Source organism: Leucopleurus acutus (assembly GCF_964270905.1).
Source record: "Leucopleurus acutus genome assembly, chromosome: 3".
NCBI classification, from domain to species: domain Eukaryota; kingdom Metazoa; phylum Chordata; class Mammalia; order Artiodactyla; family Delphinidae; genus Leucopleurus; species Leucopleurus acutus.
In genome coordinates this window covers 8,038,508-8,064,388 of record NC_139145.1, presented here as the reverse complement: position 1 = coordinate 8,064,388, position 25,881 = coordinate 8,038,508, and the positions used below count along the sequence as shown (strand labels likewise).

Sequence of the window (25,881 nt, the reverse complement as noted above, 5' to 3'; positions counted from 1 at the left end):
CCGTGTCTGCCAGCACCCCCAAACCCACCCCCTACCTAGCTCTCCTTTCCCCAGATGGCTTCTGTTTCTGGAGGGCTCACTCCATGCCAGACACTGTGCCAGGCACAATCTCACTTAATCCTCACCACCACCCTCTTGAGAGGGGAAGTCTTAGACCCCTTTTTATTTGGGGGGGGGCGGGACGGTGGGGCATGTGGGATCTTAGTTGCCTCCCCAGGGATCAACCGGAGCCCCTTGCTTTGGAAGCACAGAGTCTTAACCACTGGACTGCCAGGGAAGTCCCTTAGACCCTTTTATAGATAAAGAAAAGGTTCAGAGAAACCAAGTCACTCTCCCAGGGTCACGCTGCTTCTGCTGCTCCCACATCCTTCCACATGTATTTCTTGAGTGCCCAAGCACACTCTCATCTTTGTAGTCCCTTCTGCCTCGACACATTTCCACAAGATGCCTGTGAGCCCTCTCCCTCATTTCCTCTGCTCAGATGTCCCCTCTTCAGAGAGGCCCTCCCTGACCACCTGTCCTAAAATAATGTATCCCACACCCCCAGACTGTGAGAGGATGGGCAGGAGGGAGCTATTCACTTAAGTGTTTGCACCTGACAGTGGATACGTACATCTGCCTCCATAAAAACTTCCATTTGAATAAGTGATTTTAAAAAGCCCCCTCGGGGCTTCCCTGGTGGTGCAGTGGTTGAGAGTCTGCCTGCCGATGCAGGGGACACGAGTTCATGCCCCGGTCCGGGAAGATCCCACATGCCGCGGAGCAACTAAGCCCGCGCACCACAACAACTGAGCCTTTGCTCTAGAGCCTGCGAGCCACAACTACTGAGCCCGTGTGCCACAACTACTGAAGCCTGCGTGCTCTAGAGCCCATGCTCTGCAACAAGAGAAGCGACTGCAATGAGAAGCCCGTGCACCACAACGAAGAGTAGCCCCTGCTCGCTGCAACCAGAGAAAGCCCACATGCAGCAAGGAAGACCCAACGCAGCCAAAAATAAATAAATAAAATTTTAAAAATAATAATAGAATTTAAAAAATAAAAAGCCCCCTCCACAGGACTTCCCTGGTGGTCCAGTGGTTAAAAGTCCGTGCTTCCACTGCAGGGGGCGCGGGTTTGATCCCTGGTCAGGGAACTAAGATCCTGCATGCCGCATGGTGTGGCCAAAAAAAATGAAAAAAATAAAAATAAAAGAATGGCCCGGATTGCCAAAAATCAGAACAACTCATAACAACAAATGCTGGGGAGGCTTAGGGGATATCTTTGATGGACATGGGCAGTTTGTTGATAGCTTTCAAAATGATAAGTGTCCTTACTTTTTCTGGTAGTTACTTTTACGTGTCAAGTCAACTGGGCCAGGGGGTGCCCAGATACTTGGTCGAACATTATTCTGGGTATGTCTTCAAGGGTGTTTTTGGATGAGATTAATATTTGAATTTGCAGTCTGAGTAAAACAGATTGCCCTCCCCAATCTGGATGGGCTTCATCAGATCAGTTGGAGGCTTGAACAGAACAAAAAGGCTGATTCCCCCGTCCCCTAAGAAGGAACTCCTCCTGCCTGACTGCCTTGAGCTGGGACATGGGTCGTTACCTGCCTTCAGACTGGAACTGAAACACCAGCTTTTCTTTGGTCTCAAGCCTGCCAGCTCTTGGACTGGAACTTATACCATTGATGCACCTGGTTCTCACACCTTTGTTCTTGGACTGGAACTACGCCCCTGGGTGCCCAGCTTGCCAACTGAAGATCTTGGACTTGGACTTCTCAGCCTTCATAATCACATAAGTCAATTCTTTATAATAAATCGTCTCTCTCATATATATCAATACATATATGTATGTGTACGTACATTTTTTTTGTTTTTCTGGAGAACCCTACCTATGTAATACACCTTCTGAACCAGCAAATCTCTTTTTTAGAATATTCCTAAGAAGTACAAGTGTAGGTATGAAGAATCACATTTATTGCAGTGGCCTTTTAATAACAAGTCACCCTGTAGATCTATCAACAGGGAACACGTGAGATAGACAAAGATGACAGCAGAATATGCAGCACTTTGTTTCAGTTAAATAAAGGCACTGTGGTGCTGTGGTTAAGACTGTGGGGGGTGGGGGCTCTGGATCCATATTCCATGGGTTTGGGGCATACCCTGGTGCTTCCTGGCTGTGTGATCTCAGGCAGGTGTCTTAACGTCTCTGTGGTTGAGTTTCCTCCTCTGGAAAATGAGCACATTAATAGTGTCCGCTTCCGTAGGCTTGTTTCTTTTTAACTTTTTGTTGGGAGATAATTTTAAGCTTACAGAAAAGTTGCAAAAAAAAATAGCACAGAGAGTTCCCAAATACCCTTCACCCTGCTGCCCCTACTGTTGACATCTTACATAACCATAGTATGCTTATCAAAACTAAGAAATTAACTTTGGCACAATACTATTAATAAACTACAGACTCCAGTTTTTTAACTCATGTCCTTTTTCTGTTCCAGGACCCAATCCAAGATCCCTCATGGCATTTAGTTGTCATGTTTTCTTAGACTCCTTGGTCTGTGACAGTCCCTTAGTCTTTCACGACCTTGACACTTTTGAAGAGTACTGGTTAGTAATTTTATAGCCTGTCTCTCAATTTGGTTTGTCTTGATTAGAGTGGGGATTTTGCGTTAGTGAGAAGGATCCCGGAAGGGTGATGTTCCCTTCCCATACCAAGGGCTTATGATGTCACTATGACTTATTGCTGGTGATGTTAATCTTGGTCCCTTGGTTAAAGTGATGTCTGCCAGGACCCTCCACTGTGAAGCTGCTATTTTCTTTGAGTTGTTTTGAGGACTGCGTGTTAAAGGGTTTACATGAGGGCTTCACACATACTATTGTGCTCTGTGTTTAAAAAAAAAAATACCCCCCCCCCAAAAAAGTACATGTCTGTGTTTGAATCAACTACTTCTGGAAGGATAAATTAGAAAATGAGAGCTGCAAATGCCTCACTAGGAAGAGGAACAACGGGAGCTCTAAAGGCTGCGGCCAGGTTGGTGAGCCCACCACCACCCACGCGTGCCTTCACCCAGACCCAGCTGAGCAGATCGAACTGCGCCTACTTATAGCTGGGCACGTCCAGCAGAGGGCAGTAGCACTCCCAGCAGCTGCCCACGTGGCTGTCAACGTGCTGGGGAGGTGCGCAAGCCCTCCTGGACCGGCAGTTCATTGGCTGTAGCGCCTCTTAGATCTGCCAATCACAGGAATCTCGATGGCAGATATGCTGCGGCTGCGCAGAGTCGTGGAGGCATCCTAAGGGTGGCTGTGAGCATCTTTCTGTCCCCCTGCCAGCACCCTGTGTCATGGAGGCCAAGGGATTGCAGAAGTGGCTTTATGGGAGCGGAGAAACATCATCGCCTGGAGCCTCTGCCACTGCCAACCCCCCATTTTATGTGCTAATCTGTTGGGGTCATTAATAGCCTAAAACCAGGGCTTTCTGGGGGAGCCCAGGAGCCCCCCCACCACCACTCCATCTGACCTCCTCGTATTTCCCTCAGTTCACTCCACTCCAAAGGCCTTTGCAGTTGCTCCTTATGCCCAAAGTGTTCCCCAAATCTCCAGATGGTTCACTCACCTCCTTCAGGTCTTTACTCAAAGATCACCTGCTCAGTGACACCTTCTCCTAACCAGCCAGTTTCAAACTGCAAACCCTTCTTGCACCTCCTTCCTTTTTCTGCTTCACTGTTCTCTGTATCACTCATCATTTTTAAGTAGACTTTTTCAAAATTGTGGTAAAATATAGAACATAAAATGTCCTATTTGTAAGTGTACAGTTCTGTGATATTAAGTACATTGATGGTGTTGTGCAGCCATCACCACCATCCATCTCCAGAACTTTTTTCATCTTCCAAGACTGAAACTCTGCCCCCATTAAACAGTAATTCCCCACTCTCCCCCTCCCCCACCTCCTAGCAACCATCATTCTACTGTCTGTCTCCATGATAATTTGATTACTCTCTAGGTACCTCACATAAGTGGAATCATACAGTATTTGTCCCTTTGTGATTGGTTTATTTCATTCAGCATAAAGTCCTTAAGGTTTATCTATTTGTAGTATGTGTCAGAATTTCTTTCCTTCTTAAGGCTGGATAATATTCCGTTGTATGTATGTACTACATTTTGTTTATCCATTCATCTGCTGATGGACACTTGAGTTGCTTTGGCTATTGCGAATCATGCTGCTATGAACATGGGTGTGTGACCATCTGTTCAAGTCCCTGCTTTCAGTCCTTTGGGGTATATACCCAGAAGTGGAATTACTGAATCATAGGGTAATTCCATTTTTAATTTTTTTAAGGCACTGCCATACTGTTTTCCATGGTGGTTGAACCAGTTTACATTCCCACCAGGAGTGTACAAGAGTTTCACTTTCTTCACTTGTTAGAGTCTATTTTTTTGATAATGGCCACCTAATGGTTGTGAAGTGTTTACATAGACTTTACAAGTATATCATACATATAGAAAAGTGTACAAATTATAGCTCAATGAATTATCACTTTTAAAATATTTTTAATTGAGATATTACTTAAAGTAAAATGCACACATCTTAATCGAGAGCTCAGTGAATTCTCATACACACCCATGTAATCACCATGCACAGCTCAAGCTACAAAATATTTCTTTTTGAACAATTCTTAATCTGTTTATTAATATCAGCCCTTTTGTTAATTACATGTAGCATTTTACATTTTTACTTCATGAAAATATACCCTTTCTTGGAAACAGATTCTAAGTACTTGGAGAACTTAAATTTCTTTTCCTTTTTCAAATTAATTTCATATTTCCTTCTGGATCTAGCACACAACACGTATTTGTTTTAAGTAATTAATTTGTTGAATTAGTGAAAGTATTCTGATGCTTTGTTTGAGATGGCAGAATGACAGAAGGCATAAATCTAAATACCTAAATTAATACACAGAACACAAAGAATCAAGCTCTACACACAAGCAAAACAGGGACTAAAAATTGCTGTTAATTACAAAAGGTTACATGTTCAATGTTCAAAATCACTGAAGATTCACAAGATGATAGACAAAATCATATCCTAAACAGTTCTGAAGTTGCACTTAATATTTTTTCAAGCTGCATATAGTTATGAAAATATTTCTATAGAACATGGGTCTTTCGGACTTCCCTGGTGGCGCAGTGGTTAACAATCCGCCTGCCAATGCAGGGGACAAGGGTTCGAGCCCTGGTGCGGGAAGATTCCACACGCCGCGGAGCAACGAAGCCCGTGTGCCACGCACAACTACTGAACCTGCACTCTAGAGCCCATCAGCCACAACTACTGAGCCTGCGCTCTAGAGCCCGCGACTATGTGCCGCAACTACTGAAGCCCACGCGCCTAGAGCCCGTGCTCTGCAACAAGAGAAGCCACCACAATGAGAAGCCCGCGCACTGCAACGAAGAGTAGCCGCCGCTCACCAAAAGCCCACGTGCAGCAACAAAGACCCAACACAGCCAAAAATAAAAACAAACAAATAAATATTGATTTTAAAAAAAGAAAAGAAAAGAACATGGGTCTTTTTTCCATCTCCTCCACAAGCATGCCAGCTCCCCCAGGTCAGGAATCTTTTTTTTTTGCTCACTGCTTTTCCTCAACACTTAGAACGGTGCCTGCTACAAAGGAGGCTCTCAATAAATGCTTGTGTTTTGTGCGTGTGTGTGGTTTTTTTGTTTGTTTGCTTGTTTTGTTTTGTTTTTTGCTGCACCACCCAGCTTGCGGAATCTAAGTTCCCCGACCAAGGATTGAGCCTGGGCCCTTGGCAGTGAAAGCGTGGAGTCCTAACCACTGGACCGCCAGGGAATTCCCTCAATAGGTGCTTGTTGAGTGACTCTGAGCCTTCTCGTGAAGGGGTGGGCACAGCCTCAGGATCCTATGCACAGCTTCCCTTTTTTTGGCCCTGGGTCTGAGGCTGCAGCAGGATTGAGGGAAGCTCTTCCAGATTGCTTCAATCCCTGCCCACACTCTGCTCTGGCGTACTCTGAGATGGCTCCCCAGCCTCAGGCCCCGGACAGGATGCGGTATATCCATAGAATGTTAAGGATGTCCAGGACCAGCAATAGACAAGGTCATCACCCCTCGAATTTTAGAACCGTATCACAGTGCTGCCAGCTATATAGACTCCAGCCATGGCCACACCAGCAAGGCCACTGGTGAGCTTTGGGGGCAGCTCACCATACTCAGGAACCAACTGTGGACAGGAGGGTGGCGATCAGGAGTGAAGGAGAGGAAGGTGAATGCAAGAGAGCAGCAGGAAGGCCCTCACATGCCCCCCCAGACCCAAGTGCCCAAAATTGACAAAAGGCTGTGACAGACACAGATGGGCATAGAATTCTACAAGGTAATGCAGCCTGTCCCGGGGCTGGAGAAAGAGGGGCGAAGGCAGTGGCAGGGTAATTAGTTGGGCATGCCGAAGGCAGTCACATGGGGCTGTCACAAGGGACCGTTTGCAGGCTTTAAAGGTTCGGGTGAGTTTCAGGAACATTCACGCATTCGTTTACTCATTTTTGTAGCTAACATCTATTAAGCACTTCCCATGTTCCAGGCTCCGTCTCTAATGCTGGGGACACCACACCAAACAAAAAACCAAAATCTCCCTGTCCTCTTGGAGCTTATGGTAACCAAGCCCACAGGAGATGTTCAAAGCTTGCGGGCAGGGTGGTGGGAGAGGTGGTGTCTCCAAGGGTCTTTATAGAAGCAGGAGAAGCCGAAGAGAGAAACTGCATGGTAACACGGGAACAACTGATCCCTGTTGTGGAGAATCACCACCAGGTCTGAAGGGAGCAGGGTTCAGAAGTGGACAGGGGATTGAGGGAATGTGACCCCCAGTCGCACGCAGCTGGATCCCATCTACCACAGAGCAGGTCAACAGAGTCATCAGCCACAGTCCATGGGATGGGAGGAGTGGGGGCACCACTGGACCCCCACCCTGGACATCTCTGGACAGGACAGCTGGGGGTCTGGTATGGAGGGGTCAAGGCCCAGGTCTGGGCTCTGCCTGGGCTGAGGTAGAGACAGACAGTGGGCTGGCCCATGAGGCTCCTTAGCTGGGCCAGCCTCACTCAGAGAACCTTCCCGGAGGGATATCTCCCTCCTCTGGACATCCTCAGCAGTGTCCACCCCCTTTCCCCATGCTGCCGACTCCCCACCCCTACAGGAGCATAGAATAGGGGTGAAGTGGAGAATGTCCACTTGGGCCTAGCTGACCCTTACAGAGTGAGGTTGATGTTGATTGTCTCCACAGAGAGCAGGTTGTACCAGCAAAGGGTACTGATGGCCAGGGAGAGGAGGATGGCTACACACCTGGGGAGGGGGCAAGGCAAATTAGGCCCCGCCCCTCTCTTCCGCGTGGCCCCGCCCCCGCACCACCTGGAGTCCCACTGGAGGAGTTTGCGTGAGTCCAAACTTGCTCCCAGGCTGGCGGGAGGCTGCTGAACGAGCGCTGGCTGAGCGCCTAGGAGCTCCTTTGGTGCAAGACGAAGCCAGGAGGCTGAACCACGGTGGGTGGAGGGGGAGGGCCGCCATAGAGACGGGTAGGGGTGGTTATTGAGCTGTGGCTGTGGCCACGTCCACGCCTCGGGCACCTCCTCTGCCCGGAGGCCAGCTCCTACAGCCAACGGGGCAGGTGCCAGCTGCACCACCTCCAGTGTTGCCATACCCTGAGGCAAGGGAATTATCCGGGGATCACAGGTCTGCCGCACACAGGGGAGAAGAAGTAAAATCTGGGGACCCAGACGCTGCGTCTCTCACACACACTCCTGGGTACAACCAGCGTGAGTAGACCCTGGGAATCAGACACACAGCCACACACAGATACACTCGGGGAGCTACAAATACAGCGACAGCCCCCACTATGGTTGGGTGGACAGTCATACACAGAGGCATAGGGACACACCATTGTAACACACACAGACAGATCAACACAGTCATAATCGACCAATATTGAGGCACGGTCATAGACACACAGTGTCATATACTGTCACACATCGATGGTGGGGGGCACCTATACAAGTCACACCCATACAAGTCAGAGACACACAGTGTTACAAACACATACCAATGGTTGGACACAACTACACAATGAAGTCCCACAACGTCAGAGACCATCCCCCAAATTGGCATGGTCAGACCTTTATACCATTGCTGGAACACAGAGTCACACACAGTCAGAGACACACAGGGTGCCATAAGCACAGCCATGCACACATGAAATCAGAGATTCATACGGTCACAGACACACACTGGTAGACACAATCACACATAGACCGATATGGGGTGTAACAGTCACATGCGTTTTCACAGTGGGACACAATCATTTATCCACAAGTTGGGAACACATGAGGTGTCACAAACACAGTCATCAATCCACTGGTGTTCAGACATGCAATCACACTTGCATTATTGCGTGGAACATCAAAGAAATGTTGACACACCTACTCCCAGCCCTCAGAATTGTGGGACAAATTCCACAGCCTTACACACACACAAACGCCCAGAAGCTGGTACAATCACAGATGCACATGCAGCTAATAGCACGTGAACACACAAAGACACCCACACACCAATGTCCCAACTGGCCTGGCTCACACTGACACACACATGGGGGCCACACCTGACCTACGCTTACACAGCCACACACAAACCTACACACCTTTGCTTGAGTTCTGAGACACTACAAAGACACATGAAAACCTCCACACTCTATCACCCCAACACCACAGTCACACACACACACACACAAAATCATGAATATGCACACAACACTACAGGACCCTCAGCTCTCCATGAGGGTGGCCCAATGTGTCAAACCAGCCTCCATGCCCTTCCAGTGAGGGAGGTGGAGGGAGGTGTTAGGGTGAGTCCCCCATAATAACAATAGCATAGGGAATTCCCTGGTGGTCCAGTGGTTAGGATTCCTCACTTCCACTGCAGGGTACACAGGTTCCATCCCGGGTTGGGGTGGGGAGGGGCGGGGGGGGGCGTGTGGAACTAAGATAGCACAAGCCGTGTGGTGAGGCCAAAACAAAAAACAAACAGGGCTTCCCTGGTGGCGCAGTGGTTGAGAGTCCGCCTGCCGATGCAGGGGACACGGGTTCGTGCCCCGGTCCGGGAGGATCCCACATGCCGCGGAGCAGCTGGGCCCGTGAGCCATGGCCGCTGAGCCTGCGCTCCACAACGGGAGAGGCCACAGCAGTGAGAGGCCCGCGTACCACAAAACAAACAAACAAAAACAAACAAAACAAACAAAAAATCCCCAGCATACACTTATATGGCTGTTCTGCATAAACTCAATTAAATCTCAAAAACAAAAAATAAAAAAACCCATGAGGTTATTATAATTGGCCCATTTCAGGGTTGAGACAATCGATGCACAGATGGGTTAAGCACTAGCCCAGACCCATGAAGCTAGATTAGCAGAGCCTGCCACCTTCCCTAATGTTAAGTGTCCAATCCTCAGTGCCTGGCTCAAATGTTTGTTGAACAAATGAAGGAATCCACGGATCACTTCCACCTTTAATATTTCATTCCCACATTTCAGGCGGGAAAACTGGGGCTGCCAGTAGGAGTCACAGGCCCCACCCCCACCCCCACCCCAAGTCCAGCCTCCCAGCCCGGAAATGGGGCAGTCACTCCTTCCCGAACCAAAACTCCTTAATTCCTAGGTAGGAGACGCCGCTTGCCTCATTGAGGGCGGGGCCTGGCACATTACGAGGCGGGACCAAGGCCTTTCCACCTTCCTATTGGTGCTCCTCTCTTGGGGGGGGGGACCTCTCGAAACCGGTGTTCTTGATTTGCTGTCGCCTTGGCGGCCCGTGACCCGGATAGTGCAACATGGCGGCGCCCAGCGGTAAGGTAGAACCGGCAGGGATTCCGCGGTCGGCCGCGTGAGTAGGTAGGTCGCCCGTGGGGAGGCAAGCGCGAATATCTGGGCCCCGGGGCGGCCAGTTCTGTGCTGGCACTGCGGAAGGGCGGCCCCGGAGGGCCGCGGCTGCAGGGCCAGGGCACCGTGACCTTTCCGGGTACGGGGCGGGGATGTGCCGGAAAAAGCCGCCCTCTCTGTACCCGCCTCTCCACATCCCTTATCTCTAATTTTGCAGATGAGACTGCTGAGGCTCAGAGAGGTTAAAGCCTTCTCCCAAGGTCACGCCACAAGTCATCAGCTAGGCTGGAATTGGACCCCGCGTCTGTCCCTTTCTCCGAAGGGACTCAAAATCCTGGCAGCCAGCCTCAGCTGCTGTAGGTACACCCTGCCTAGGGATTAAGATTTTTAGAAGTTTTGTAGAAATTTAGCTCTTCCCATTAACTGATATTTGCTGGGTACCCACCATATACCAGGCACTGTCCCAGGTCCTGGAGACGCAGCAATAAAGCACACAAAAATCCCCGAGCTCCCCGGGAAGCCAGACATTGAACAAATCAGAAGTAAATGAAACATGTGATTTCAGATGCTAATAATTGCTAAAAATACATTCATCAGGGTGACGGGACTTTAGATTGGGAGTGGGGCGTTGGTCAGGGAAGGCTTCTTATTTGGCTATAGACCTGAATGACCAGAGACAGCTCTGGACTGATGGGAGCGGGTGGGGGGGGGGGGGATGCGAGAAATTTACAGAAGGAGAAGCAAGTTCAAAGGCTCTGAGGCTAGAATAAAGTCAGCTTGTTTAAGAAACGGTGTAGCTGGAGCTGCCAGTACTAAGAGTTGAGTTTGGAGGGGCGGGCCCTGCCTGATTTTATCTTGTGTGATATAACATTAGTGATTTTAGGCAGAGAACACTGAATTTACTTTACATTTAAAAAGCTCCCTCTGACCACTGGGGGGAGAACTGAGTGGAGGCAGGTAAGGAAAGAAGTGTGAGGCTGGGTAGGTGGAAAGAGGTCATGGACTGGAGTGGTGGCCTGCAGATGGAGAGAAATAGATGCATCTGAGGTGGATTTGGAAGCAGTCAACAGGAGTAGCTGATGGATTGGATGGGGGAGTGAGGGACACAGTGGACTCAGAATTCCCAGGTTGGTGGTCTGAATGACTGGGAATGGTGATGTCATTGGCTAGGATGAGGAAGAACAAGTTTCAGCAGGGATATAATTTGGAGCAACATAAGTTTGAGATGGCTGGGGAATACACCAAAGTGGCAGTTAGGTATGGAGGCTGGAGCTCATGGCATATATCATCATTTCTCAGACTTTAACACACAGAGGAGAAACCTGGACTTTTGTTAAAATGCAGATTCTGATTCAGCAGGTCTGGGTTAGGGCTGAGATTTTGCATTTCTAATAAGCTCCCAGATGATAATAACCAATGCACCTGGTCCCTGGGACACACTTTGAATAGCAAAGGTTTAGATTAAAGTCTTAATCTCAGCTGCATGTTACAGTCATTGGAGTGCTTTAAAATGCTGATACCTGGGCCATGCCTCTAGATATTTGGATTCAGTATATCTGGGGTATGGCCTGGACAAGGGGATTTTTAAAGCTCCCTAGATTATTCTAATATGAACAAAGTTTAAGAACCATTAGAGCTGCCTACAGGAATACAGAGAGGAGAGGAACCTCTCTTGGAAGCTGAATGATGCCTTAGAGTAGCAGACAGATAAATTCAGAACGTGGGGCTCTTTGCAGCCTTATTACTCAAAATGTGGTCTCCAGACTAGCAGCATCAGCATCACTTGGAAGTTTGTTAGAGGTATGGTCTTTGGCGCCACCCCAGACCCACTGAATCAGAATCTGCATTTTAACAAGATCTTTGATGATTCATCTGCAAATTCAAGTTTGTAAACATTGCAAACTTTAGAGAAGGAAGCAGGTCTTACTGAATGGTTGAGAAATAGACCTGGGTACTAGGAAGAAAATCAAGAGTGTCAAGGTGGGAGGAGGACCTCACCTATGCCAAATCCTTCTGAGAAATTGAGCAAAATGAGCCAAAGAAATAACCACTGGCTTTGTTAAATGTAGAAGACACAAGGGGTCTTTACAGGAGTGGTGTCAGTGGAGTGGTTGGGGCAGCAGCCAAGTTGGAGAGAGTGAGGAGGGAACACAGCGTGCAGACATCTCTTGGGAGAAGCTGTGCTATAAATGGAGCAGAGATGTGGAGCAGAGGCGGAAGAAGATGCTAGAGAAAGTTTAAACGGTGATAAAAGTGATCCAAATACTTCCCAACTTATTTTATGAGGCCAGCATTACCCTGAAACTAAACCAAACAGACACAACAAGAAACGAAAACTACAGACCAATATCTCTTATGAACATGGATACCAAAATCCTCAACAAAATGTTAGCAAACCAATTTTAGCAACATATAAAAAGAATTATACACCATGACCAAGTGGAATTTGCCCGAGGAATGCAATATGAGTTTAACATTTGAAAATCAGTTAATGTAATACACCATATTAATAGACTAAAGGACAAAAAACATATGATTAGTTTGATAGAAGCAAAAAAAAAAAGCATTTGACAAAATCTGATGCCCTTTCTTATAAAAATACTCAGCATCTAGCAATGGAAAGGAATTTCCTCAACCTGATAGGTCATCTGTGAAAAACCCACAGCTGACATCGTATTTAATGATGAAAGACTGGATGCTTTCCCCGCTAAGATCAGGAACAAGACAAGGATGTGCACCCTGGCCACTTCTATTCAACACTGTACTGGAGGTCCAGCAAGGACACTTGGGCAAAAAAAAGAAATAAAAGGCATCCAGATTAGACAGGAAGAGGTAAAACTGTCTATGTTTGCAGATGACATGATCTTGTATGTAGACAACCTCAGGGAATCCAATTAAAAAAAAAAAAAACTATTAGGACTAATGCAAGTTCAGCAGGGTTGCAAGATACACGATCAACACATAAAAATAAATTGTGTTTCTGTACGCTAGCAATGAACAATGTGAAAATGAAATTATACAGTAGCTTCATAAAGAATAAGATACAAATAAATTTAACAAAAGAAGTAAAGGACTTCTACACGGAAAACTGTAAAACATCGTTGAGAGAAATTAAAGATCTAAATTAATGGAGAGGTATCCCATGTTCATGGATCAGAAGATAATATTATTAAGATACCAGTATTTCCCAAACTGTTCTACAGATTCAACACAATCCCTACCAGAATCCCAGCTGGATTTTTTCCAGAAATTGACAGCTGATTCTAAAATTTATATGTAATAGTGAGGGATCCAGAATAGCCAAATAATATTGTAAAAGAAGAACAAAATAGGAGGACTTAACACTTCCCAATTTCAGAACCTACAAGCTACAATAATCACAACAGTGTGGTATTGGCATAAGGCTCAACATATAGATCAACAGAATTAAATTGAGAGCCCAAAAGTAAACCCTTACATTTGTGGTCAATTGATTTTCAACAAGAGTGACAATGAGAAAAAATAGTCTCTTCAACAAATAGTACTAGGACAACTGGATATCTACATGAAATGAACCCCTTCCTCACACCATTCACAAAGATTAATTCAAAATGGATCAGAGGGGAATTCCCTGGTGGTCCAGTGGTTAGGACTCTGAGCTTCCACTGCAGGGGGCATGGATTCCATCCCTGGTGGGGCAACTAAGATCCCCACAAGCCACAAGGTGTGGCCAAAACAAACAAACAAAACTTCTAGAAGAAAACATAGGAGTAAATCTTCATGACCTTGGACCAGGCAATGGTTTTTTAGATAAAACATAAAAAAAAAGCAAAAGCAAAGCTACAAAAGTAAAACAGAAATTGGATTTCATTGGAATTAAACATTTGTGCTGCAAACAGTAACATCAGGAAAGTGAAAGACAATTCAAAGAATGGGAGAAAGTATTTGTAAATCATAAGCTTCTAGTATCCAGGATATATAAACAACTCAATAATAAAAAGATAAATAACCTAATTTTTAAATGGACAAAGGATCTAAATAGACATTTCTCTGAAGAAGATACACAATGGCCAATAAACCCATGAAAAGATGCTCATCATCATTAACTTTTAGGGAAATGCAAATCGGAACCACAATGAGATACCACTTCACACCCATTAGGATGTCTGTAATCAAAAAGAAAGACAACAGCAAGTATTGGCAAGAATGCAGAGAAATTGGAACTCTTATACATTGCTGGTGGGGATGTAAAGTTGTGCAGCCACTTTGGAAAACACTTTGGCAGTTTCTCAAATGATTAGACATGGAGTTACTATATGTCCCAGCAATTTGATTTCTAAGTATATACCCAAGGGAAGTGTAAACATGTGTTCATACAAAAGCTACACAAGTGTTCATAGCAGCAATAGTCATATAGTCAAAAAGTGGGAAGAACTGCAAGTGTTCATCAATGGAATGGGTAAATAAAATATGGTTAAATCCATATAATGAAAAAATTTTGGCAATTAAAAGGAATGAAGTCTGATACATATTACAACGTGGATAAACCTTGAAAACATGTTAAGTGAAAGAAGGCAGTCACAAAAGAGCCCATATTATATGATTCCATTTATATGAAATTCCCAGAGTAGGCAAATTTATAGACACTAGATTAGGGGTTGCCTAGGGTTGAGGGTGAGGGGAAATAGAGGGACTGCTAATGGGTATAGGTGGGTTTTTTTGGGGGGTGTGTGACAAAAGTGTTCTAAAATTAGATTTAGTGATGGTTGCACAATTCTGTGAATATACAGTTGACCCTTGAACAATGTAGGGGTTAGGGGTGCCGACCCTCCTTACAGTTAAAAATCCAAATATAACTTTATAGTCTGCCCTTCATATCCACGGTTCCACATCCTAAGATTCAACCAACCACAGGTCGTGTAGTATTGTAGTACGTATTTACTGAAAAAAAAAATCAGCGTGTAAGTGGACCCATGCAGTTCAAAGCAGTGTTGTTCAAGGGTCAACTACTGAAAACACATTGGATTTTATACTTAGGTTCAACTGTATGGTACACAAATAAAGCTGTTAAACAAAACAGAATGATCTGGTAGGGAGGGGGACGAATGCAGGAGCAAATTCCTCAAGATAGTGAAGGGTTTGGCCCAGAAGAACAGGGACCTTTGATTGTAACAGTCACTTCTGCTCCACCTTGTGCATGCAGTCTGGGACGTGACCTCTGCCCACGAGAGGGGTCTCATTGCCTTTAGCGGGTGGGGTACCAGGCTGATGCTCTTTCTTCTCTCTTTCTAGGTGGTTGTCCGACAGGCAAAGGCATGAGTTGGGCCCAAGCCATCCTGCTGGCCCGGGGCCTCTCTCGGGGCTGGGGAGGTATCTGCAGCACTGCCCTCACCGGAGCCCCCTTCTCTCAGGTAACTGCCAGTCATGGGGTGGAGAGAGGCAGGCAGGCCTGGGATTTGCTCACAATCCCTCCCAGTGAAGCCAGCTCGGGGTGGCGGGGATGGGGGTGGGGAGGGTCTGGGCTGGCCTGTCTGCTCTGAGGGCCAGTTGAATGTCTCTTCTCATTTTAAGAAGTGTTGGTGCGCCCATGAGTGAGGGGCTTGAATTTGAAATCAAGAAGGTCTGAGCTAAGTAGATTTGGGTGGTGACTCTGGGTGACTCCTGTATTCACTTGTAAAGATGTGAATTGAATTTCGTTCCCTTACCCTAAGTGACCAGGCTGATCAACGGCCATAAATTATAACAAGGATGGTGATGATGGTGACAATATTAATAGCTCCCTTACTGAGCACTTCCTCTGGGCCAGGCCCTGTGCTATGCATTTCATTTGCGTTATCTCATTTGTGGTGTCTCCCCTTCTTTGGAGCATTCTAGAGCTTCTTTTCTGCTTTCTGCCCTATGCACATACCACCTGTAGTATTAGTTTCCTACACTTTCACTTTATTTATTTTTTTTAAATATAAATTTATTTATTTATTTTTGGCTGCGTTGGGTCTTCGTTGCTGCGCACAGGCTTTCTCTAGTTGCAGCAAGTGGGGGCTACTCTTCATTGCGGTGCGCAGGCTTCTCATTGCGGTGGCTTCTCTGTTGCGGAGCACTAGCTCTAGGTGCGTGGGCTTCAGTAGTTGTGGCACACAGGCTCAGTAGTTGTGTCACACGAGCTTAGTTGCTCTGCGGCATGTGGGATCTTCCTGGACCAGGGCTCAAACCCGTGTCCCCTGCATTGGCAGGCGGATTCTTTTTTTTTTTTTTTTTTAAATAGAGAACAGGAGTATTTATTTATTTATTTATTTTTAAATTTATTTATTTTTATTTTTGGCTGTGTTGGGTCTTCCTTTCTGTGCAAGGGCTTTCTCTAGTTGTGGCAAGCGGGGGCCACTCTTCATCGCGGTGTGCGGGCCTCTCACTATCACGGCCTCTCTTGTTGCGGAGCACAGGCTCCAGATGCGCAGGCTCTGTAGTTGTGGCTCACAGGCCTAGTTGATCCGCGGCATGTGGGATCTTCCCAGACCCGGCCTCGAACCTGTGTCCCCTGCATTAGCAGGCAGATTCTCAACCACTGTGCCACCAAGGAAGCCCTGGGATGCGGATTCTTTACCACTGCGCCACTTTAAAGGAATGCCTTTTTTAAAAAAAAACATCTCCTTACCTAAGTAGGATATTGGGATGGCTATTGGGTGCAGCAGAACAGAGGGCTTCAATCTCAGCTGTGCTGCTTTGCTGCTGTGTGGCACCAGGCATCTTGTTTCATCTCCCAGGGCCTCAGTTTCCTCATCTGTAAAATGGGTACATGAAGAGGCACTCCTTCAATGGACAGTTGAGAAGAGTAAATGAGCCTCACTCTCAGAAAGTGCTCAACAATGCCTGGAACATAAGAATATTCCATAAGGGACTTACCTGGTGGTCCAGTGGTTAGGACTCTGTGCTCCCACTGCAGGGGGCCCAGGTTCGATCCCTGGTCGGGGAACTGAGATCCCTCAAGCCACACAGCCCGGCCAAAAAAAAAAAAAAAAATTCTGTAAATGTTAGCTCTTATTAACCATATATTTGAAAAGATGCCTTATGTATAACCATTCTAATTTAAACATTCAATTTAAATGAAAGTAAATCTATTAGGGTACCATCTAGAGCAGGGGTTGGCAAACTTTTTCGTAAAGTGTAAGACAGTAAATGCTTTTGGCTTTGTAGGCCATGTGGTCTCTGTCACAACTACTCAACTCTGCCACTGCAGCACAAAGCAGCCCCAGACCAGACATAATGAAGGCATATGGCTGTGTTCCAATAAAACTTTATTGACAAAAGCAGGCAGCTGACTGGATTTGCCCCACAGACTGTAGTTTGCCAACTTCTGTTCTAGAGGGATCTGACCTGCTCCCAGCAGCATACACTCCCCACTCTGGGGAACAAGATCTCCTTGACCCAAGGGAGGTACCATCATAATAGATGGGGAGAGAGGCCTGAGCAGTAGAGTGGGTTGTGGGTATCACCAGGTGGAGGACAGTCACGCTGAGGCTCCTGCTGACTCCAGAATCTGCATTTTCTTTTTTCAACTCAATTTTTTTTGGCCATGCCACGTGGCTTGTGGGATCTTAGTTCCCTGACCTGGGATTGAACCCAGGCCCTCAGCATTGAAAGCATGGAGTCCTAACCACTGAATTACAAGGGAATTCCTTCAACTCAGTTTTTGAAATCTATCTTTTAAATAGGTAATTACAGCAAACAATATAGTTCAAAATTCAAAAAGTTCTGAGGCTGTACCGTGACAAGGGTCTCTCTCTCTCTTGCCTGGCCACCGCTTAGCTCCCTTCTCTAGAGGCAAGATGTTGCCTGCTTACTGTATTTCCTTCCAGAGATGTTTTTCACAAAAGCAAAAAATATGTATCCATACAGTCGATTCTCATTATTCACAGTAACATTCTAGAAAGTCACTGCATACGCTGAATTAGCGAATACCAAACCATTGCCGCCAGGGGAGATACGGGATAAGGTTCCTGTGAGCCTCAGGTCATAACATTTTCATCAGCCAATCAGTCATAACATTGTTGTATGTGTGTTTCTGTTTAAAGACATCCTATTTAATATAGCTTTTTGATTCATTAACATTGAACCCACGGCCAACAGCACTATAACTCATGCCTGAGCTTACCTACCACATGTATCTTCTCTAAGGAACAGCAGGGCCTTCTTGCACGTAGGAACACTAGGCAGGCTTAGGGGTCCTTTTCAACCACAAATCAGCAAAAAAGATGCAGAAAACATACACTAAATAAACCTCTAGGGACTTTCCTGGTGGCACAGTGGTTGAGAATCCACCTGCCAATGCAGGGGACACGGGTTCAAGCCCTGGTCTGGGAAGATCCCACATGCTGCGGAGCAACTAAGCCCGTGTGCCACAACTACTGAGCCTGCATTCTAGAGCCTGTGAGCCACAACTACTGAGCCTGCGCTCTAGAGCCTGTGAGCCACAACTACTGAAGCCCACATGCCTAGCGCCTGTGCTCTGCAACAAGAGAAGCCACCGCAATGAGAAGCCCGCGCACCTCAACGAAGAGTAGCACCCGCTCACCACAACTAGAGAAAGCCCGCACACAGCAACGAAGACCCAACACAGCCAAAAATAAATAAATAAAAATTTTAAAATAATAATAAATAAACCTCTAAAAGGACACTCGTTGGGAATTCCCTGGCGGTCGAGCGGTTAGGACTCAGTGCTTTCACTGCCGGGAACCCAAGTTCGATCCCTCGTTGGGGAACTAGTTCCTGCAAGACATGCAGCACAGACAAAAAAATAAAACAAAATAATATAAAATAAACAAATAATATAAAATAATATAAAATGTTGACAGCATGGGGGCTGATACAAGAAGGCCAAGCATTGCCTTGTTCCATCTCAGCTGGGAATATAGGCGCTGGGCAACTCAACTTTCCACCCCCCTGCACGTGTCTGCAAATGGCCAGAAAGTGCCAAGAGTATTGGCTTTGGGAGTATAAATGAATTTTAGCAAGTAGGCAAATTTGCAAACATGGAATTCGCAAATAATGAGGACCAACTATATATAAGCTGTTGTTGTTTTCTTTTTTTTACACAAATGGGAAGCTACTGTACACACCGTTTCACACCTTGTTTTTTTTTCATTTAATGGTATACCCTGGAGCTCACTCCAGGTCACACAAGACCTCCTCAGTGTGCCTTACAGCGGTAGGTGCTCCTTGTCCAGGTGCTTGGCCATTTGCTAAATTATTTCCTTGCCGATGCACATTTGGGCCATTTCCACTGACGCAGCAGACGAACAAAAGTCATTTGGTGCAGGTGCTTTTAGAGCTATCCGATTTAAATACCAGATGCAGGATTGCTGAGTCAGAGGGTGTGTGTCTGTCATCGTGGTGAACATTGCCTCCGTCGGGGCGTTACCATTGCTCTCTCACACTTTGTGATGGTGCCTGATCATGGGTCTGTAACCCGCGCAGCACACTTCTTCAGAGGCCCTTAGGGAGGCCTGCTGGCACCTTTCTCAGCAAAGAGCCAGTGCGGCAGTCCCCCAGGGGCACTGGGAGACCCACATTCCAGCAGTGGTTCTCTATCCGCAGGTGACGCCCCAGGCCCCGCGGGGCCTCCACTGCAGCACAGCCGCCCACAACCCTGACTCGCCGCTGGTCCCACGCCCACCCGAACCCCAGAGGGGGCTGGTCAAGGCCCTGGCACCCCATGAGGAGCTGTTTAGGCAGGCGCCAGATGGGGTGCGGGACAAGGCGAGCTTCGTGCAGGCGGTGCAGAACTTTACGCAGTACAACGTGCACAAGCGGGGCCACGTCGACTTCATCTACCTGGCCCTACGCAAGATGCGGGAGTACGGCGTCGAGCGGGACCTGGCTATCTACAACCTGCTGCTTGACATCTTCCCCAAGGAGGTCTTCCGGCCTCGCAACATCTTCCACAGCATCTTCCTCCACTACCCACGGCAGCAGGAGTGCGGGATCGCTGTCCTGGAGCAGATGGAGAACCACGGTGAGGCCAGCAGGCCAGCTCAGGCAGGGGCGGGGGCCACCTCCCTCTCCAGGGTCTCGGGGCCCTCCATGGCTCCTTGGCTCTGACTCGTCTCCTCTCTGTCTCTCTGTCTGGCTTCCTCCTCTGCGCGCCCACCCCCATCTCTTGCTCATCTCTCTCTCCCAACATCCCTTCCCTCTTCTGCCCCCTCCCTGAGGCTCAGCCTCCATCTGCCTGGCACAGGGGTGATGCCCAACAAGGAGACGGAGTTCCTGCTCACTCAGATATTTGGGCGCAAAAGCTACCCCATGCTCAAGTTTGTGCGCATGAAGCTGTGGTTCACCCGCTTCAAGAATATCAACCCCTTCCCCGTGCCCCGGGACCTGCCCCAGGACCCAGTGGACCTGGCCAGATTGGCCCTGCGGCACATGGAGCCCGACCTCAGTGCCAGGGTCACCGTCTATCAGGTATCCACCCTGTCCACATCCTCGGCCGCCTCTAGGGCAGGGCCCCCTTCAGTAAGCCCAAGTGATTGTGGTGAGACAGGCCGTGATTCGCTGGCAGAACCTCCGCTAGAGTCCAGGGCCCTTGGCACAGCTTGACCTCTGACCTCGGCCCCTCTCCCCACATTCACTGTATTCCGGGCATGGCTTTCTGTTCCTTGAGCAGTCTGTGGCAGCTCCCCCCTGAGGCCTTTGTGCTTGCTGTTCCCTCTGCCAGGAACACCCTTCCACCGGGACTGCACTTCCTTCAGGTCTGAGTTCCACCGACCTTTCGTCAGGACCTCTTTCCTGACCACCCTGGCTGAGCCTGGTTCCCTGTGACTCAGTTTCACCTGTGTCTCCCAAGGCCCAGCACAGGTTCTGGCACAAAGCGGACGTTCCACAGCTGTTTGTCGAATGACTAAATCAAATATTCCCCATATCCTGGGGGCTGTGGGAGCCCAAAAGGGAGCAGGGAGGGCTTCCTGGAGGAGGTGAGGGTGAGCTGGGCGCAGGCAGAACAGAAGAGGGGAGGAGAGCATTCCAGGCAGAGGGAGCAGCATGGGCCAGGGCTTGAGGGTGGCTGGGAGTGGCTGGAGATGCTGAAAGGGCTTCCTTTGGCCGGAGCAGGGAGTTGGGGTGAGAGAGAAGAGGCATGTAGGACACCAGGTTAGTAATGAGAGGGCCACGGGGAGGTTTTAAGAAGAGGAGGGTTGGGGTGCAAGTCAAGTTTCTGGAAGGATTTGCGCCTTTGAAAGCGCCCCCTGGCGGCCGTGTGGATGGTGTTGGATTGGGGGCAAGGCGAAGAGGACAGAGAGGCTAGGAGAGTGGTGATGCGGTGTCCCAGTGAGAGAACATATTGCAGAGGAAGTGCAGTTTTTAACTCATTTCTTCGTTTTTTAAAGTAATGCATTAAAAGGAATTCCCTGGTGGTCCAGTGGTTAGGACTCTGCGCTTTCACTACTGAGGGCCTGGGTTTCATTCCTGGTCAGGGAACTAAGATTCCACAAGCCGGGCGGCATGCCACCACACACACCCCCCCCTAAAAAAAGTAATGCATTAAAAAGCCAAACAGGGAACTGCACGGGTTCAATCCCTGGTCAGGGAACTAAGATACTGCAAGCCCACACGGCACAGCGGGGAAAAAGAAAAAGCCAAATGGTACACAAGAACACACAGTGAAGAGTTCCCCTCTCCTACCCTGACCCTTTAGCCCCCAGGCTACTTCCCCAGAGGTGACCACTTCCATGTCTCCTTCCCAAGAGATCTATGCATTTGCATGCAGATGTATACTTTTTTTTTTGCATATATATCCTTTGTATTTAAATATCCCTTTTTTCCCCTGTTTCATTATTAAAAGTGCATACAGAAGGGTTGAAAACATGGTAAAATGATCACCTACACCACCTAGATTTTTTTAAAAACTTTATTGAAGTATAGTTGATTTACAATGTTGTGTTAGTTTCTGGTGTACAGCAAAGTGATTCAGTTATATATATATATGTTTACATATATATTTTTTCAGATTCTTTTCCATTATACTTTATTACAAGATCTTGAATATAGTTCCCTGTGCTATACAGTAGGACCCTGTTGTTTGACACCACCTAGATTTAGAATGGGAACAATCCAAGTATCTATCAAGAGGGACTTGTCCATGTCCACTGTGGCACCTCAATCAGACTGGTGAAAAAAGTGAAAGGGTGAGGCATGCACAGTGGTGTAGTAAGCCACCTAAAGTGTGAGAAGGGAGGAGAAATAAAAAGGCATATAGCTATTTGTTTATTTTCACAAGAATAAATAATGCAGGGAATTCCCTGGCAGTCCAGTGGTTAGGACTTAGAGCTCTCACTGACAAGGGCCCGGGTTCAATCCCTGGTCGGGGAACTAAGATCACGCAAGCCAGGCGGCATGCCCAAAAAATAAAAAAATTTAAAAAATAAGTAATGCAAAGATAAGTCAGATATGGATAAAAATGGTCATCTCTGGGTGGGCAGAGGAGATAGGGATAGAGAGAAAAGAATGGGAGGGAGACATCTATTTAATATGGGTTGGCTTCTAAACTATGGAAATGTTTAGTCTATCAAAAATATATATAGGGCTTCCCTGGTGGCGCAGTGGTTGAGAGTCCGCCTGCCAACGCAGGGGACATGGGTTCGTGCCCCGGTCTGGGAAGATCCCATGTGCCATGGAGCGGCTGGGCCCGTGAGCCATGGCCGCTGAGCCTGCGCGTCCGGAGCCTATGCTCCGCAACGGGAGAGGCCACAACAGTGAGAGGGCCGCGTACCGCAAAAAAAAAAAAAAATATATATATATATATAAAATCAAAAAAGAGGGGAAAGAACCCACCAAAGTTGAAAACAAACATATGTGGCTAAATATCCAATTGACAGCATAACCAGTGAGAGAAGAAAATTCTGAGTCACTGTTGTCTGACATCCTTAGTGGCCTGCATTCTGAGAATCCTGAACTTAATCCCCTAGCGTTATGGTCAGCTGTAATATCATAATCATTTATGTATATTGATGGATAAGTCAAATAAGCATGTGTATTACTTGTAATAGGAGCCAAGATTTTGACTGTGAGAGAAAAAGATATACAATGTTAGAAAAAATGTTATTTTAATATTAAAAATAACGAGAGAGGCCCACTTACCGCAAAAAAAAAAAAAGAAAAATTAAGTATTGGACTTTTTTTTCTTGATGTGGACCATTTTTAAAGTCTTTATTGAATTTCTTACAGTATCGCTTCTGTTTTATGTTTTGGTGTTTTGGCCGCAAGGCATGTGGGATTTTAGTTCCCTGACCAGGGATCAAACCCACACCCCCTGCATTGGAAGGCAAAGTCTGAACCACTGGACCGCCAGGGAAGTCCCAAAGGAGTCCATTCTTTTTAACCTGAAAGGGTGGAGGATATGTGTGCCAACAGTTGTCCACTCACAGGTATTTCGGTCAGAGTATGTGCATTTTTTCAAAAATGCACTTCATTTAGTTTTGGTTTTTGTTTTTTAGCCACGCTGCTTGACTTGCAGGATCTTGGTTCCCCAACCAGGGATTGAATCTGGGCCACAGCAGTGAAAGTGTCGAGTCCTAACCACTGGACCACCAGGGAATTCCCTCATTTAGTTTTTTGTTTTTTGTTTTAAAAGGCTTTTTTTTTTTGATGTGTAACATTATTTTTTTTAATCTTTATTAAATTTGTTACAATATTGCTTCTGTTTTATGTTTTGATTCTTTGGCCGCAAGGCATGTGGGATCTTAGCTCCCCAACCAGGTATCGACCCACACCCCCTGCACTGGAAGGTGAAGTCTTAACCACTGGACCGCCAAGGAAGTCCCTCATTTAGTTTTTAAAATCACATTTCAGAGTGTAAAATTAGAAAGCTACAAAAGGCTATTCTTTCCCTCCCTGCCCTCCACAGAGGCAAATGCTGTGACTTGCTTCTTGTGTCTCCTTCCTGGCATATTCTGTTTGCATGAAATTCTTTTCCTTTTTTAACTTTCACATGCACTGAGCACTTAGCATGTACCAGGCATCGTTCTCGGCATTTTAGAACCATATCAACTAAGTGCTGTTATTGCCCCCATTTTGAACTGGGGAAACTGAGGCACACGGTGACTTAGCCAAGGTCATGCAGACAGTGGCAGAGCCGGGATTTTAACGCAGGTGGGCCAGCTCCAGGGTTCCCTCCATGTGAGTATATCCAGGGTCAGTGGCTCTTACCCAATTAGATAGAAGCAAGAAGGCGGTGGGCTCGAGTGATTGTTGGAGGCCCAGTAGACAGACCCAAGAGGGGTCCTGAATTCACTGGAATCCCCATTTCTCTCTCCCGGGCTCCTCCGTAGGGGCTGTGGGGGCTGCAAGCTTCCACTCCGACTTTCCTTGCAGATGCCTTTGTCCAAAGACTCCACAGATGCCACGGATCCCACGGAGCCCCACATCGTAGGTAAGGTCCTGCGGAGGGAAGGAGGGAGGGAGCGAGCGCCGGGTTCTCAGCAGGCCTGCTGGGTGGGCTCCCTGGGCCTCTGGGCATAGCCCCTCAGCCAGGACGCCCCGGGAATGTGTGTCTCCACATCAGGAATCCAGAGTCCTGATCAGCAGGCCGCCCTGGCCCACCACGACCCAGCCCGCCCGATCTTCGTTGAGGGTCCCTTCTCCCTGTGGCTTCGAGACAAATGCGTCTATTACCACATCCTCAGAGCTGACTTGCTGCCCCCCGAGGAGAGGGTGAGGGCCCAAAGTGGGAGTCGGGGGTGGTAAGAGTGAGTTGGCTCAAAGGTGGGGAGGGGGGTGGGGGTATGGGAGGGCAGGGGCCGGGGGAGAGGCGGCAGGTGGCTGCAACATCCTGGGCCTCTGCCTGCACCTCCGCGGGCCCCCACCCCCACCCCCGGGTTAGGAAGTAGAGGAGATTCCAGAGGAGTGGAACCTCTACTACCCGATGCAGCTAGACCTGGCCTACGGGAGGAGCAGCTGGGATGACTACGAGTTTAACATCGATGAAGGTAAAAACTGGGATGGGTAGGATTCTGAACACTGCACGGGATGGGGTGCCACCTCTGGAGTCGAGGGATGGGGCCCAGGCCGAGACCTAGTCCAGTTACACACACACACACACACACACACACACACACACACACACACACACACACACACACACACACACACACCCCACCACCCTACCACCTCGCCCCACGAAAGCACAAAACTCAACACTCAGGGGCTCCAGACCTGTCAGCCCTCAAACATCCTCCTTCAAACGTTTATGGAGCACCTCTGTGCTGGCTACTGGGCGTGACCAGGACAGGCCCAGTCCCTTCCCTCAGGCCAGCGGTGGATCAGACAAGTTACATTCTTGGGGAGGAGCACACAACTCAGCCTCAGGTGGGAGTCAGGAGGATTTCCTGGTGGAAACTTGAGCCAGGAGGTGTCACCTAGGTGAAGCATGGGACAGGCAGGCTAGGCAGAGCATGTGCAAAGGCTTGGAAACACAGAAAAAGAAAAAGGGAGCTTAAAGCCCCCATCCTTGGCCTGGAAGGGATGTGGGCTTGAGGGGGCTGCTCCAGTCCCAACTGCACAAACTGAGGGCCTGTCTCTCCTGACAGTGGAGGAAGGCCCTGTCTTCGCCATATGCATGGCGGGTGCTCATGACCAGGCCACGCTGGCCAAGTGGATCCAGGGCCTGCAGGAGACCAACCCAACCTTGGCCCGCATCCCAGTGGTCTTCCGCTTGTCAGCGTCCTCCGGGGAGCTCCTGGCATCCTCCTCAGGGCTGGAGGAGACACCCCTGACCCCACCCGAGGGCCGGGAAGAAGAGGAAAACAATCAGCAGCGACAGCAGCAGAGCCAGAGCTGAGCCTAAGCAGTCACAGGAGCACAGGCGGTGGACTGGTGTGAAAGCATGAGATGACCTCTTAGTGTACAAAAAATAAAAGTTTTCCGGCTTGGGGCTGCCTTGCCTCCTCTCTGGCAGTGTAGCGTCCCTGCCCCTTTAATGCCTGGTGTTACGTCTTTTCAAGTGATGGAAACATCATCCA

The 25,881-nt window shown here is 47.9% G+C and overlaps 2 protein-coding genes across 5 annotated transcripts in view; one reads left to right on the top strand and one right to left on the bottom strand.

Moving 5' to 3' along the window:
- The window catches only part of PRKCSH (PRKCSH beta subunit of glucosidase II), a 143,299-nt gene that overhangs the window by 66,519 nt on the left and 50,899 nt on the right, over positions 1 to 25,881 (bottom strand). The gene's annotated exons all lie outside the window — the stretch shown is intronic.
- ECSIT (ECSIT signaling integrator) lies at positions 9,834 to 25,826 on the top strand. Of its 4 annotated transcripts, none has more exons than XM_082835942.1 (9): positions 9,847 to 9,913; positions 10,119 to 10,257; positions 15,173 to 15,291; positions 19,469 to 19,886; positions 20,109 to 20,332; positions 24,236 to 24,293; positions 24,426 to 24,574; positions 24,792 to 24,849; positions 25,450 to 25,826. In XM_082835942.1, the coding sequence occupies exons 2-9, from the start codon at positions 10,119 to 10,121 to the stop codon at positions 25,698 to 25,700; spliced, it is 1,416 nt and encodes a 471-aa protein (XP_082692068.1). In that variant the 5' UTR covers positions 9,847 to 9,913; the 3' UTR covers positions 25,701 to 25,826. The 4 variants fall into 4 exon arrangements, with proteins under 4 accessions (XP_082692069.1, XP_082692068.1, XP_082692067.1 ...); XM_082835941.1 differs by having other exon boundaries at positions 24,744 to 24,849; XM_082835943.1 differs by lacking the exon at positions 10,119 to 10,257 and having other exon boundaries at positions 9,834 to 9,913; positions 24,744 to 24,849.